At 44.2% G+C, this 16,439-nt stretch overlaps 1 protein-coding gene across 1 annotated transcript in view; it reads right to left on the reverse strand.

The window, feature by feature from the left end:
- Positions 1–5,717: 5,717 nt before the first annotated feature.
- Positions 5,718–16,439, reverse strand: part of cdin1 (CDAN1 interacting nuclease 1) — a 65,338-nt gene continuing 54,616 nt past the window's right edge. The window contains exon 12 of the mRNA XM_033643602.2: positions 5,718–7,139. Within this exon, the coding sequence (XP_033499493.1) occupies positions 6,983–7,139 (157 nt within the window). The 3' untranslated portion in view covers positions 5,718–6,982. The remainder of the gene's footprint in view (positions 7,140–16,439) is intronic.

Raw genomic sequence — 16,439 nt, forward strand, 5'->3', positions numbered from 1 at the left:
ACTGGAGACAGGAAGTCCTCAGAAAGTGAAAAGCACTTTATTGCGCACCTGAATGGCCCGGCGTAGGGTTTCTCTCAAACCCAATGGGAAAACCACATTACAGGTCCTTACACAGGGTCATTACAACAGGGCAATGGAGTTCAAGTGATCCATTGCATTTGAATGACAACATCACATCGCTCCATTCATTCTTCCCTCTTGTGTGACCTGGCGATGATCCCTGTGGGACTGGGAAGTTGTCAGCGGAGTGACGTGCTGGAGTTACAGTCGAGATTCATTCAAGTTCCTCCTCAAAGTGCGCGTGAAAATCTTCACCGCAGCACACGTGTTGCCTCATCCACTCCTCGCCGACTCTGAAGACAGTCGTGGTGATTGTTGCTTTTCTCGCAGCAACAGGTTCACGGAGCCATAACCCACAGTACACCGCAACATGACATCATCAAGCCTCTAAAAATGAACTGCAACATCGATCCCTCGCAGGCTGACCTCCCATAAGTCAAATATAGACGATGTGGGACATGTGTTTGGATGGAAGTGTATATTTACCTGTCACCAGGAACTCAAGGACATGGCAGCGGCGAGGTTGTATCCAGCCCAAGAGGGGAGTGTTTTGGGGGTGAAAATGAGTTGTAAAAGTGATAAATGGCTCACATTTCTCGAGCTGAGGAGCAGTGGAGCTGGCACCGTGCTCTCAGCCAAACAGTTAATTGCTCAGCACAGTAAAGGCCCAACAAAATACCCATAAAGCATCACGAAAAAGAAAAAAGTTTAGTCCACTCTCTTCTCTCTCTCCCTCTGCTTCTTCCTTTCCTTTACTCCCCCAGCTAAACGCCTGCTTCCATCCCTGCCCTGCACAAAAATATTATGTTGCCAGTGGCAACAATTGAATAAAATAACCAATCACATCTGCTCTTTCAAATATTTCCAAAATTAAGCTGAGTCTGTACATAATGGAGGAGTCGTCTCATCTGTGCGTCAGGACTCTGAGCCAGGATTCATTGCGGTGTGATAAATGATTGTGAGGCTTGTTTTGACAAACGCAAGGGTACTTCTGCCGGCACACTGTGCAGGGCCGTATCAACCGGATTAGAGGCTCTGATTGTGCCCTGGATTCGAGCTTTTGCTCTCAGCACCAATCAAAACCTGTGGTCGATGCATCCCATAGTAGCTACGCTGGTCTCCATGGCCACCGCCGCCTGTGTACAGTAGCCCCACCTCCTCCTAAGTGCACTTATTTCATAATAACAAGCTTGCGACAGCTCTCATCAGGCAACCGTGCTCACAAATAGAGGACAAGGGAAAGGGTGAGCCAGGGTTTGTTTTGACTCAATCACATTTTGTCTCCAGCCTCTCGCGACTAACCTTCTCCCCCCTCGACTACCTCCACAGTCATATTTTCCTACCGCACAGCTCTCATCTTTTAGAATGTCACTAGCTTTCATACGTCGACTGCCTCTTCCTCCTCTACCTCTCCTCTACCCTGCTGTTCTCCCCACCCCCTCACCCATCCCCGTGCTGGCCTGTACCTGTACCTGTGGATGTAACCGGGCCTCCTCTGGACCCCGTGCTGAGAACAGGAGATGACACAGTTTCTGGGTCACTTCTGTCACAGTCCAAATGCCACTCGGGGTGGGGGGGGGCTGACCTTTTCCGGTGGCCAATGCAAGAGCAGGCAGCCTCCATGCAGGCTGTCACCCCTGTGGTTCCAACCACAAACGCATGCTCCCTCCATTTCCCTGACAGACCCTTTTTTTTTTTCCAAACTCCCCACGCTCCTCTGTGGTATTCACCTCCCCCTTATTTATCCATGACAATACACGTTAAAACAATGGGGACGAATCAAAGCTGACATGCAAAAATAGCCACTGTAAATGTGGCTGATGTATGACATCTTGGCTAAACTCGGGGCCGTCACAGGCCACAGACACATGGTGTATCAGGTCTCACTGGAAGGAACTCCAAATATGCTTCCTGGATTTATTTGAAGGCGTGGGTTACACGACGAGCGCCACTGTTTTTACAAATGAGAGCTTGGCTCTAAATGGAATACTTCAATTAGCACGATGCCCAGTCAACACCTTTCTGTTTAACACGGTGGACCATCTCAGATATTTAGGTTTCCACTGCCAAGCTGTTCCTTTTAACAGGAAGTGACTTGAGTTGCTCATTTAGCGCTGTCAGAAATGGAACATTTCAATGGCCGGGCCCTGGGTGTATGTGATCCCGTGTCACATCAGTGTCAGGAGTGTTCAGAGCTCTGAATTTTTTGTTTTTGGAAGCTCTCGGCCGTGTCTCCGCTTGTCCCGCGCTACCAGTGACTCATACATCACCAAACTAAACTAGCCCCCGCATCCCCCACCCCACCCCCTGAGTGGATTAATGTGTCATAGTTGTTCAGTTTCCCTCAAACATACCATCTGCCCTCCATCCTGTCAATCAAACATCCACTGCTTTGCCATTTTAAAAATCCCCCAGACCATTTTTCTCATGATCCATTGTTGTTTTTAAATAACAGCCTCTGATTAGCAGGCAGAGCATCCTAAAAATAAAAATGAAATCTCTTCGTATCTGCTTCAGCTCAGGGCAGAGAGGCTGCTTTTTTCCCAGTGCTGTTATTCAAACCCTCTTTAAAAAAAAAAAAAAAAATCCTTTTTTAATTTCAAACTGGCTGCTCTGACTCTTCCAGGAGAACTTTTATTTATTTCCACCCTGTGATGTCTTGCTGGCTGAGGGAGGCTGAGAGGATCCCTACTAAAAGCACTACGCTGCCTGGGGCAGAAACAGGCCAGAGCTCTCTCCACATAAATAACACAGGAGCGTGGAGGAAGTCCGTTTGGTGGTCTGCTGGAGGGATAGAACCTACCCTTCAGCCTGTCTCTGGTTCTGTCCTTCTTTCTCATTCCCTGCGTCTCAGTGGTCTATCTAGCAGCTTGGCTGAAGAGGCATAAAACAGCAGGATCTGGAAGAGATTGGGCCAAGATGTACATCTGAGTGGATAGTGGACTTCCAATAGCCTGCAGGCCCCGGCCAGACAGAGCGGATGCTATGAAGTGCATCAAACTAATCTGACACATGGGAGTCACAGATTTAAGAATTGTAACCAATATTACAATACTGAATAAAATGTTTTAACTAAATTGTTTTGCATGTAGGTTCTTGGCAGAATTGTATAAGGGTAAAAATGATTAATAATATGCTTTCAATTTTTTCTCCTTCACACAAAATGGATTATCAGTTATCCTCGTATATTACTGCAAGTCAATTTTATTCTATAATAATAAAAGAAATGCCTAATGTTGAGTCTTGTTGCTGGATGCCTTTAGAGGATCACATTTCTCTACAACAGTGGTGTTCCTGGCCCGGGGAAAAGACCTCTCCAAACTGGCCTTATTTGGAGAGCACTCGAGTGCCCCATTGTTGTGACAAGAACAATGAATCTAAAAAGAGGTGGGAGACAAGGGCAAGGAAAACACAAAATAAAGATGTCGGCTTTTGAAAAAAATCTTTTTTTTTTTCTATATTCGCACTTGCATCATGGAAACACTGTCAGCTGACGCTGTTGTCGGCCGCCGCCTTTGAAGTTGATTTAAAAAAAGCTGTATTTAGTTTGCATTGTGTGCAGAACCTAATTTATAGGAGTTGACCCTGGCTCCTCTTTTGTGCGACAGCCATCTTGGAAAACAATGGCAGGAAGGCTTGAAACTTGAGAGGAACTGATTCTGCTGTTTTCCATTTTTTTCTGTTCTTACTCAATAGAGAATTTTCCCTCCCCGAGTAAAATAGCTCTGTTTTTGTGTCCAACAGGAGCCATAAACTGATGTCTAAGCATTCCATAGCCAGGCAATAGGGCTGAGTTTAACTGGACACATGGGGACAGTTGTTTTGTACCACATGGAGCGAGGGGGGGGGGGGCCTGACAGAGGAAGCCATGGCCGCCTGGCGACCCCGCAGTGACCCACTGGCCTCCTCATGGAGGGATCAAGGCCTAGATGGGAGCCGGCTGAGGGTTAGAGGTTTAAGGGTAACAAATCAAGCAACACTTTAGTGGTATTTAACCCCCGCATACCATATCTCTCTAACTGCGAGCGCGGCGCATGACTGTGCAGAACAAACATAGAAACGCTTATTTTTATTCTACATGGGGAAGTTCTCTTCGGTAACAGAACTGGAGTGGCTCAGGTTGGGAACGACTCCACTGTAGTGAGGACGAGGAGAATGTTTCGTGCTGATTTTAGGAAACAAATTAACTTGTTTACTCAGGTTCAATACTGCAACAGTTCGGGGCACAACACATATGTCTTATTATAAGATGCATTGTCGGAGGTGACGGCAGGTTCTTCACCCTTTCACTTTCTTCCCTCTTATCGTTTTGTGTGCCATAAAGAAGAGGACAGGACAGGGACCCCCTATAGGCAGTGCATATCTGCCTCTAAAAGCATCACTCAACTTTATGTTCACTTCTGGTTCCCTGAGCCCGGCTGTGTTTCTTCCATCGGTATCTGCTCATAAAAGGTACTGAGGCTGTAACAAAGTGCAATAGACAACTGCTGGATAGTCACACACACACACCTTTACACAGAAATCAGGTGTTTCTACTGTACCTACCTGTAAGCACTCACGTAGCTTTAAGTATTTAACAAACACGTAAAGTTTATGCTGCCAATAATCATGACAAGAACAAATTTAAAATCATGTATCAAAACTTATTTATTAATAATAAACATACAAAATGGCACTTTCTTCTTATCACAACGTAAAATGTGGACTGAATTCTTTACAACTCTACAGTGCGCTTTCATGGCAGCTGACATATAGACCTAATTAATTTGCAGTTTATTACACTGTGACCTCGACTATCTGCTTCAACAGACACCGTCTCCCTTCAGTGGAGAACACTGTAACATCAGGCTACTTGGCTTGCTAGCTGATGTTAGCAAATGTGAGATAACGCAGCTTATATGGAAGATATTCAATACAGACTTTAGGCTTGTAAATAACCTGGAGAACTATGACCAGTGCTGAGATGACGTGTTGCTTAAGAAAGTTAATCGCCACTAATTTAGATGATCATTAATCATTTTAATTTGTGAAGCAGAAAATGCCAAACAAGCTTCTCACTTCATGATTTTAATCCTTTTCTCTGTTTTATCACTGTAAATTAAATTTCTTTGGGTTTTGGACTGTTGGCCCAGAATTTGTGATAGCCTCCAGCCACCCCAATGTTTTGTAGAGTCAACTATGAACTAATCAGATTAAAAATGTCAAAAAAAAAAACAAAAAACATTAAAAATATAATACTTAAAAGGTCCAGTGTGCAGGACTTAGTGCCATCTAGCTGTGAGGTTGCAGAACTGAAACTTCTCCAGTGTGCCAAGCGCGCAGGAGAAACATGGTGGCCAAAGTTAAAACGTGAATGGCCCTATCCAGAGCCAGTTTGTCCATTCTGGGCTACTGTAGAACAACACAATCCACTTTGTGGAGGAGGGCCTGCTTTGTATGTGGATATAAACGGCTCGATCTGAGGTAACAAAAACATGTTTCTCATTTGCCGGTGATAAACTAATGATTATGAATATAATCATGAAGATGCCACTAAATGAATGGGTCACCTTCATGATAATAAAAACTGTCTCTTATGAATCTACGTTGACTAGAATGACTAATCGTGCTCAAGGACCAATCAGGGGGGATTTCTGGAATTATTTTGTATGGTCCGGGGGCCTGGAAGTGTGATTTTGTCAGGTAGTGATTTTTGTTTTGCCCTGCCAACTTTTTGTTTTTGTATTTATTCCTTTTTTTTTCTTTTTTTTTTTTTTTTTAAATATAAATGTATATTATTTTCACTGTCAATTTTAATGTGTTTATTTATTCCAGTTTAATTCTATTCTTTTGACTGTTTTTTGGTGGATTAAGACTGGTGCTGTAACCCCTCTTGTACGGATCTTTATTATCCTGTTTGTATTATTTTTGTTAGTCAAGACTGAATGTCTCATTTGACATCTAGAACCGTCATGTACCACCCTAATGAAAAACAATCAAAATTTGAATTATATCTTTTTTAAAAAGATGCCACTAAATCCTGCACACTGGACCTTTAACCATACCTATGTTACACCATGCAAGCCACCTGAGGAGAAAAACAGAAACACCTGTTGTGTCATATCATCAAAATCGTTGGCATTTGACATTAGTGGTAGCTGTGTAAGAGACTGCACCCAAAATGTGAAGATTTATGGTTAAATAATTACAGTAATTAAGATAACTGACACTAAAATGTGGTTAATAATTCTGTGATGACATTTAGTTGCAGTGTGAGCCCTTGCTTCAACCCTCTGTGCCAAAAAAAAAAAAAAAAAAAAATGCTCCATAGATTTTATAAAGTAGAAGAGGTCACAGCGAGGCCGTCTTAAATCAGAAACAATCTTGTTTACCCCCCTGGAGAGTGACTGAGAGGGCACCGAGTGACGCAGGTGAGAGACAGGCGTCCACCCAGCCCCCGGACCGCACCTCTCTTATCTGCCTATGGAGTGGAGGAGGAAGGAGTGACAAAGGCCAGGGCTTTGGGTGTGATAAGGAAGGGCCATATGTCCTGCTTCGGCCCCGACTCTCACCCTGGCTGCCCGTTGCGAGAGGCCATCCAGGGGCCAGGGGCTGACCGCGACCAGGAAAGCCTCCAAGACGGTGTTTTCGCACACAGGTATGACTCTGACCCTGTGCTGTCAGATATACAGAACGATGGTGTGTATTTACATGTGGTAGCTTTGGGGCAGTGAAAGAGAGGAAGGGAGAGACAGACAGAGACAGAGGGTCAGGTGGAGTTCAGGGCAGATTTTTTTTTTTTGCCAGTCGTCTCACACTGCAGGAAAGCCAAATTGCTTCCGGATCTAAGTATCCAGCCCTGTTCCTACACTTCCCGCCTCCTTGTCTTCCTCTCTCCTTCCTTCCATCTCAAGTTTTTTTTTGTTTTCTCACTCTTTTGTCTTTATTCTGGCTCTTGAGGCGGTCGGTCCTGCTGGGCGGCGTGGCACAGGGTGACAATGTCTGTGGGGAAGCAGTCTTTGAGCAGGATACCTCTGTCTCTCTGGCAGTCCAGCTCTCCTATGAAGCCGTACCAGTAGATCACAAGGCCCGGACCAAACCTGCGGCGCAAAACAAAAGAAACAAAGCCCGTCTTTTGTTAGTACATCATCGCTGTCATGTCTGAGAGAGTTCTGAAGTGGCTGTGAATTAGTTACTTTTAAATTCATATCTGCGAAAATGCTCACGGCTGTTGACTTTGGATTTGGAAGGCAAAAACAATAAAAGGCAGGAATAACAAGTGAAGAGATAGAAAAGATGGGACACATGCGAGATTGATATATGAGAGATGAGGTCGCTTAGGTATTTTTTCCTTTGATCACCATCCAGGAAACTTGCGCTGAATCAAAAGAAAAAGCCGCCAGGAAGATTAAGATCTCTCTGACAGGGTGATACACACTTGATCACATTACAATGGCAGTGAAATAACAATAATCTGAGAAATAACAAAGCTCCGCGCACCAAGGCCGCCGGATCCTGTCATCGGAAGCCTTTGGCACACAGCAGAGCACACAGAGTTCATCACAAAGTCTGAGACTTAAACACACTGCATCTGGCGGCTAACGTTAGCCAATCCAACAGTGTCCAGCTGTTTCATTCACTTTGAAAGCCAAGGCAACTTTGCCTCAGTTGGCAAGCGCTGCAGTTCCTAAAAGCTATAAATAATGACTTGCAGAGAGTCTGAGAAGTTCAGACTATTTAAATGTGAGATTTTATTTTCTTCCTTATATCTTTTGTTCTCTCCTTCTCGACATTTTACTGCTATTGTGCTGTATAGGCGCTGTAGCTACTGTACACCTGAAGGTCTGCTGAAAGGTGCAGAAACAATTAAACCGGAGGAGCTCTTCGCGGGGAATGTGCGACGTTATTTCACTACTTCTTCTCACAAAAGGCAATAAATCATCTTTCAAGCTATTTATTATGCCCCAAAGAGCCACCGCCGGCCCCTCTCTGCCTCATATAGATCATGCCTATTCTTTGAACATTAGCTGCCATGCATAAAGACATGTCACAGTTGAACTCTGAACGGAGAGCACCTCGGCCCCCACATGCAAGACCAGATTCAGGGGGCTGACAGTGCTCCAGTCCCAGACACTCTATCCTCAGACAGTTAACAATGTTGTGGGGCCTCTGGAGACCCAGACAGGAAGCTAGCCAAAGGGCCACGGAGAGCAGCAGAAGTTCAGCTCCAAGGTAAAGTGCATAAAACCTTGAACCTGTGATCAATCATTTCATATTAAAATACTGACTCAAACACCCTATGGTGTTATTTTAATAATAATTACGAGGCTCTTTAGTCTTTTGTATGATTATAATTTATGAGCGTATTATGAATAGGTAGGTGTTTGACCCGTACAACTTCAACTAGCCACATAAATTATCAATGCAAGTCAAAGAATCAGTCGTCGTGACATTGCCAACTATGTATGTGTACTGTTGACTGAGCCTTGAGGCAGTGCATGTTCTACATACAGTACCCGAACGGAGACAGACACATGCACGAAAAAAATATGTGACTATACACACACACACACACCCCTGCCTCCAAGAGGCCCTCGCAGCAGTACATGCTTCTGCACCCCATCCCCGGATTCTACATTTTACAGTGTGTGATTTACGGTGCTGTATCTATGAGCAAACAGGCCAAAGCTAACAGCCCTGGAGAAAGCCCACAGATGCACACTGAAAGTTCACCACAATGTCACACTCATAGCTCAGCCTCTCAGCGCTGCGCCGAGCTCAAGCCCCCAAAACTCTCATCGTTTCCACGGTCCACCGCCACACATGGCCGCCAACTCTTAATATGGAAATGTTATGGAAACTAAACCTAAACATTTACATTAGATGACTTTGGAAAAGGGGTTATGCTCTTCTTTTTATTCCGCCGCTGTATTGTATGTATTTCCTGTGCTCTGGATGGGGAGGTTAGGCTGAAAAAAGGAGAAAGAGGGAGACTGGTCTGTGCCGAGTGGAGAGAGGCAACCTTCTGGAAAGGTTAAAACTGTACATCAACAGATAAGGCAGCGGTGTACGATACATCATGTCCCGGGTCTGTCAGGGGAGGCCGAGCACAAATTGAAACAAGCAAAATTATAAACACAGGGGAGCCATGTCACCAAGGCCTTTCCATACCGTAAAGAAAATAAATGGACTTTGAATCCTACTCAGAATGAATACAAGTCAATACTATGGGGAGCTTGAGGTAAAAACCTGAGACTGGGAATACAAACAATAACGCTGAGGGGGGAAGGGAGCGGTCAGGGGGCCAAGACTGAGCTGAGTGGCTACGGGATGAGAAGGAAAAGTTCCAAGCAGCCACCAGACACTGCGAAGAGCAATTATAAATATGATGCCATATACTTTACTGTCCCTTTTTGAAGTGTGTGAGGAAGTGACGGGAAGTTTAGTTTGAAATTTGTAGGCAAATTATGGTTTATTATGTGGGCCGGCTCATCTTAACCTGGCTTGTGCTTATTACACACACCACCTCTAAGTCAGCCATCTTCCAATAAACACCTAACTGTGTAACGAGTTGGTGAAATTGTTTGTGAAACGTAGCTAATTTCGGCGAGGGGGCCACTTGACGAGCCTGGGCGTGGATTGCGGCTGCCAGCCACGCTTTCGTTAGTGTTAATGAGCGGGTGGTGGTCGCATTTAAAGCAGGTGCCAAGCAGCTTACTACGGCAGCTTAATGAGAGCAAGGCACTCAGGAACAAAAAAAAACCCCTCGAATGGAGGAGAGGGAGTGTTATTAGTGTCTGCCTGCGCACACACACGCACACAGAGGGAGTCGTGCAGCCAAGCCTCACACAGAGCTGGAGCGCTGAATTAAATCTCTGCATCTTATATGCACGATTCATACATACACGGAGCAGCCGTAAAAATACGAACTGCAAATCTAATAAAAATACAGTAAAACACAAACCATGCCCTTGAAGAATGTGCAAACTTGCTTTCTTGATTTTATTTATGCCCTTCTCATTTTCGGGGGAAGTCTGAGGTTGCTGGAGGTCAGACAGCTCCGCACCTCCACCCCACTCCCGAAAAAACTTTTCTACCGAACAAACAGATCAAGGCTAATTTGTTCTGCCACATTTGGTGAGAAAAGGCTTTACTAAAAACCGGGGGCCGAGCATGTCTGCCAAAACACATTACGCGACATGACGAATTATCAATAAAATCAAGATGAATTTATGCTCGACTCTAAAACACTGTCACTCCATTTTACATACCGCGCGGACCCATTTCAAACAAACGCCCCAGCAATGATTCAGACAGCGTAAGCCTCTACCTGAGCATGAACTCTGCGTCTCTGAGGTTTCCCCCACAAAGACCTCTTTGTTTTCGGCATCCATACATCAGGTCACAAGGTAGGCCCACTGAAGCACTGCCAAACATTAGCTTTAGTCAGTCTTTTCTCTGCTCTCTGAAATGCAGGTATGAAACCTGCTCAACTTCTTTTGAGACAGAAAGCATTGAGAGTGATTAGGGGGAGAGGTACGGAGGAATAAAAGTCTCTGTGTGTTGGAGACAGAAGGACTATGTACATAGCAAAAAGACAGAGATAAAATGTGTGTATTAGTGACAAATGGCATGCTCTTTCATGGTCAGACCATGCTATAGGCAGCTGCCTATAGAGGGTTATTTACAGGGTCAGATAATGGGTGCGTGATGTGTTTGCACGTGTGGCGTTTTAGAGGGGGGCAGTGACCCATGGGCCTGCATGCCAGGTGATACGGCCTCGCAGCTGATCACTGTACATCCAGCATGTGTATTTTAATGGCCTCGCAGTAGCTGTTTGTAGCAAGTCAGCCAGCCTTATGATGAAGACGCCCTGATAACACAAGCTTCCGTGCACACAAATAGGATATTTAAAGGCTGGCTCTGCCCGCAGGGGCATCCACGAACAGGGAGGTAAATAATCCCCTGCTACAAACTATACATCCTCCTGCCCATAAATAACAGGAGTTGAATGGAAGAGTTAACCTCCCACAGACAAGTTATTAACACGACTAGAGCTAAGAATAGCACACCTTTTCTCTCCCCTTCGTTTTTTTTGTGGGCGAGGGAAAAGTTCAATTCTGCTCAGGTATGTAACACACAAATACAAGGCAGCCATAACGCACAGTCGTATGTTAAATGAGTCGCCCAAGCCTACACAAGCATCGTAATTAAGGTGGAATAGAGGGCAATAAAAAATAAAACATCTTCTGCCAGGTGTAATTCTCCCCGACATTTTTATGTTTTCTGTCGATGGGGTATGGAAATGGAACGTGGCGCGGATGTGGCTTGTCTTTATCGCTGTTGGAGGCAGAGAGAGGGTTTTTTCGTGTATGTATGTTTGTGTAGTGTAGTGTTAGGTTTAACATAGAGGCGTGGAGGCGTAATGTGTGAGTATGAAGGGTGTGGGAGGTCAGGTCGACTCACTGTGTTGTGTGTTGCAGAAGGAGATAATTTACGCTCACTGACTTGAGATACCGACACCAGAACACAGAGCAGTGGATCCCAGTGCTTTATCTGGTAACCATAGCAACCGCTGTAACCTCTGAGGCAAGGCATGCCCTCGGCTCTGCGACCCACCACAAAATCAGTCAGTGGTACCTTAACTCAGGAACAGTGTGATACACTTTGCTTCAAGACGACACCACCTCTAGTATTTGCATGAGGAGGTGGAAGCCATGCCATATTAAACATCAGGGATAATACCATCCAAACTTACACATAATATCAAATAATAATAAAATGTAATGACTTATTTTTCTGTGTATCTTTGTATCTGGAATGTAACAACATCTAGGAGATGACTATGGGTGTTTTCAGAAGACACTTAAAGTCATTATACATTGAGAATTAAAAAGAATGACAATACTAATAATAATTTGGATTTTATGACTAAATAGGAATGTCAATTTCACTTACAACAGTCAAATAAATTCATTCATTTCCGTAACCGTTTTTGCCTATCCCAGCTGACATTAGGTGAGAGGCGGGGTACACCCTGGACAGGTCACCAGACTATCACAGGGCTGACACACAGAGACAGACAACCATTCACACTCACATTCACACCTACGGACAATTTAGAGTCACCAATTAACCTATCACCAACCTAAATAAATGCAGAAACGTAAATAATTTTACTGTGATACATACTGGGCGTCGGTGGCTTAGTGGTAGAGCAGGCGCCCCATGTACAAGGCTGTTGCCGCAGCGGCCTGGGTTTGAGTCCAGCCCGTGGCCCTTTGCTGCATGTCTCTCCCTCTCTCTCTCTCTCCCTCCCCCTTTCACACTTAACTGCCCTGTCCATTAAAGAAAAGAAATGCCCAAAAAATATCTTTAAAAAAAAAAGAAAAGAAAAAGTAATGTATATTTAACACAGATCTAATCCAGTGCTGACATAGCAGAGTCAGAGCCGTAGGCAAGCTTCCCCTGGACTAGAGGTGGAAGACTAACTGTTTACATTAGTTCTTTGGATCATTTTTCCTTTATGTTGGATTTTTTTTAATGTACAAAACAAACAAAAAACAAACAAACAAACAAAAAAAATAACAAATAACAATTTGGCTAATAAGCGACATCAATGGATTTTTATTTCCAAACGTTTTGGTGCAGGGAAACAAAAAAATCTTTTATAAAATTATAAAAAATAACTGAACTGTTTTAATATCATTCAGCCCTTCATTACACTACCTGTGAATGAGCATAAATTCAATCATACACATTTATAAAACAACTTTAAAATAACCTTTCATCTGGAAAACATTTTAAGAAATAACTGCTCCAAAAGTCTTTTTACTTAATATATCATAATTCCCTCTTGAATATCTGTTTCACATTGCTGTGAAGACATCAACAAATTTGTCCTTCTAACACCTGTATTTATTCAACTTTCTTGCCGAAAAAACTAAATTTTACAAGATAACATTAGAATGCATCATGATAAAGTTATAATTTAGCTTCACTTAATACTCAATTTTACCAGCATGAGCTTGAATGCAACATAATGTAGCTTAATGCAACCTCATCAGCAGTTGGTTCAAGTCGCTGGCTGCTAACAGCTATTGTTAGCTAGCTTTTCTCCTGTTCTCCCGTAGCAGAGAAAATAGGCAGGAGTTATAGCATCCTTTCGTCCCAAAGTCGTCCTGGTCCGGACCCATGCTTTTTTTAGCTCGTGCAAAATTGACGTGACACAATGAAAACCATCGGCCACTGTCATTGGTAAATGCCGTCTTATTTGCCAATAGGTCTATGCCAGTCAGCAAGGTAAATAACGGCCAATACCGATGTGTGGCCAGTAAATCTGTGTATCCTTAAATTGAAAAAAAAAAAAAAGTATGTAAAATTTTTTTTAACAATGTATTGCCCAACTCTACAGATCATTTTCGTTACAGAGGTGTTTAGGATGTGTCCACTTACAGCATTAGGACATTTGTTTAATGTGCTCTGAGGCAGGATACACATAATTTATAACATACACAGCTGTGATGGCTGTTAACTTTGTGGTGCTCTTATCAAAATACACAAATTTGTGGATAAGACAAACCATAATAAGCATTTTATTAATACTAATTAATCTTAAACTTTGCAGTAAAGTTATCTAACTTATCATTTCATGAGATAACGCTATAATTAACTCCTAACGACGTTAAGCTCCCCCAACACTACTGTGTTATGGGAACCTGCAGTCTTTATCTCCCACTAACGAATTATCACTTTCTCTGACCTCAGTCTCCCTCACGACCTCCTATCACCTCAGCCACCTTCTCACATTAACCTAAATCTTATCACCTTACACACACACACACACACACAGACACACACGCAACCTGACAGACTCTGTATCAATCAGCTGATTGATAACCTGGCTAACACGTGATTGTGTAAATGAGCACACGAGCTAATAAGCATCAACCTTACTTCTATTTTGACAGCACAATGGCAGGACGTGGAGAGTGCACCGCCTCACGACGCCATTTGGTCCTGGTTAGGATCCGTTTGTACAATATCATGCTTCCCAAACATCCTCCAGCCAAAGGGAGGAGCCTTAATCAGTGTTTGGAACTCGTTAAGTCCCTTAACTGAGCATGTCGCCGACCACATTAGCAACACATATCTGAGGGACAAGTGTGCGTTGTGTGTGTAATGTGCGCTGGTCCCCTCTAAGATCTACGGCGTCACGGTCCAACGCGCTTTGACACACTCTGGTCTGCTTTGGATGTGGAGCGAAACCAAACAAGGTGTGGTCTGGCTCTGGCTTTGTCTGTTTAATGTTCAGAAGTCGGTCCAAACAGCACTGAGGACACTGCACACGACAAAACAACCCTACCGACGACAGCTCTGTGATGACACCAGAACAATCCATATTAAACCTCGGCTGGAGTTATGGAACAACTTATACATCTGGGGAAAAACTCTCTGTGCATCGTTGCTCTTTTACAAACAGTATCACGTTTAAATTCAGCCTGTATAATATAAATGTAATAAAAAGAATGCTCTCTCCGTGTTATTCCCCGGCTGTGTAAGGGTTAACATTCAGTCGGTCAGAGCTCACCTGATCTTTTCTCAGATATCGACTCCCCATCCTCTATAATGACCCTCTACATCATGAAAACGGCTTGATCTCTCCCGTTATGACACACTGAGTGGGTATTCATTAACACTTGATGCTGATATTATTAAATCCTATTATTGCAACGGCTTCAAATGGTGTCTCTTATGCAAGTACTGTACTGAACTCATGAGTAGGCAATAATCTCTGTCCGTGAGTGGATGTGTGTAAATATGTTTAAAATGCAGGCTGCGCAGGATGGAGATGACCTTCATTATATCTGATACAGGAGGTAAAAATAACAAGAAAAAACCCATCTCCGAGGATTTGACTGTTTTCAGTTGAGGCTTATTAGTCTCCAAAGCCAAACACTGGCCGCAGCGCTAATTTGGAGATCTGTCCAGAGACTCCCTCTGGCCTTTGATGAGTCCCCATGTCTGTAAGTTCTGCTCGGAGACAGGAAGCTCCCTGCGGTGGCAGGCGAGCAGGCTGAGGGGCTGAGAGCCTGTGCAGACAGAGAGGACCACAGCGTCAGGGGGATACATGCTCCTTTAACCTGTTATTGTGAACTCCCAGCAGCCCTGGCCGATAATTGCCACCTGTCTCTGGGGGAAACGCAGTCAAAGGAAGGCAGAGGGACGGCCATTTTGCGTCTGCCGCTGCTCCTCGCCCCCACGCAGCCCTAATCCTGCCCTTAACCCTGGCGGCTAATGTGTTTTCAATTTAGGATGATCCCCCACTACAGGCACGGCCTTAATCAACAACAGTTTGTACTGTAACCCTATCTGCCCTTGCAAGGGCAGCGTCAGCCTGACCGGGCGCCTGCAAACCTGGTGCGTCCAGTGGAGGAAACGGTGTTATGTGTGTATATATATGGATGATATCATGTTTATATGTGAGGTCATAGGATGTGTGTCTGATGCTTGGCTGTTTGTCTTAGACATCTTGTTATGCTATTGAAACAAACATATAAATAACCACACACACGCGATGCAACAGCGCCACAAAAAGAACCATACATTATTTTGGGATTTAAAAAATATGAAAACATGTTTTAAGCAGCATTTTAAAAAGTGACCAGTGCACTTTGTATGTTCTTTATGTCACTCCCTACAGTCTTTATTTTTAAAAGGACTTGGGTTCCCATTCTTACTATCTTTTGGCTCTACCTCTAAGTCTGACATCTTAAATTCTGCTGCCAATCGAGCGCGGGCTAACTCAAAAAATCCGGCATGGAAAGGCAGGTGTGAATGTTTGTTGTGTAGGGTCTCCTGGCCTCTGCATCCATGAGTAGAACCCTGCCCCAAAATTAGAGTGAGGCCTCTAATGTCTCCCTGGGAGAAAAAGAGGCCTGGCTTTCGTCCAAGTCAGCACCTTTGGAAGTGCAGTCGTGTTACCACCACTAAATCAACATGTCAGCGCCCGGCCCAGTGAACTTCTTCACCCAGACTCCACCGCTTACAGCTACCCCACACACCTAATGAATTGGTGTGAATGCCCATCTGTCTGCTACAATGAAAAGGTGAAAGGAGATATGAGGAGAAAGAGTACAAACTATATATTTCTTTTTCAGCTGTTCCAGAAGAACATTTGTAATACGATTATCGTTGCCGAACGCAGAAATTAGCCCTGTTGCTTGAACAGGAGGACTGCTGTGACAAAGCAGCCGCAGCCAGGTTAAAGGTATCCTCACCACAGACCTTGGCCTCCGAGTCCAAAATGGAACCGTCCCAGTTTGGGGGCAAGTTTAGAGAAGGACGCGGGCGAAGGGCCACAGAAAGCCGTGTGCTTACTCGGCAGTCTGTTTACATTC

The sequence above is a fragment of the Epinephelus lanceolatus genome, chromosome 15 (genome assembly GCF_041903045.1).
Source record: "Epinephelus lanceolatus isolate andai-2023 chromosome 15, ASM4190304v1, whole genome shotgun sequence".
Lineage (NCBI taxonomy): Eukaryota > Metazoa > Chordata > Actinopteri > Perciformes > Serranidae > Epinephelus > Epinephelus lanceolatus.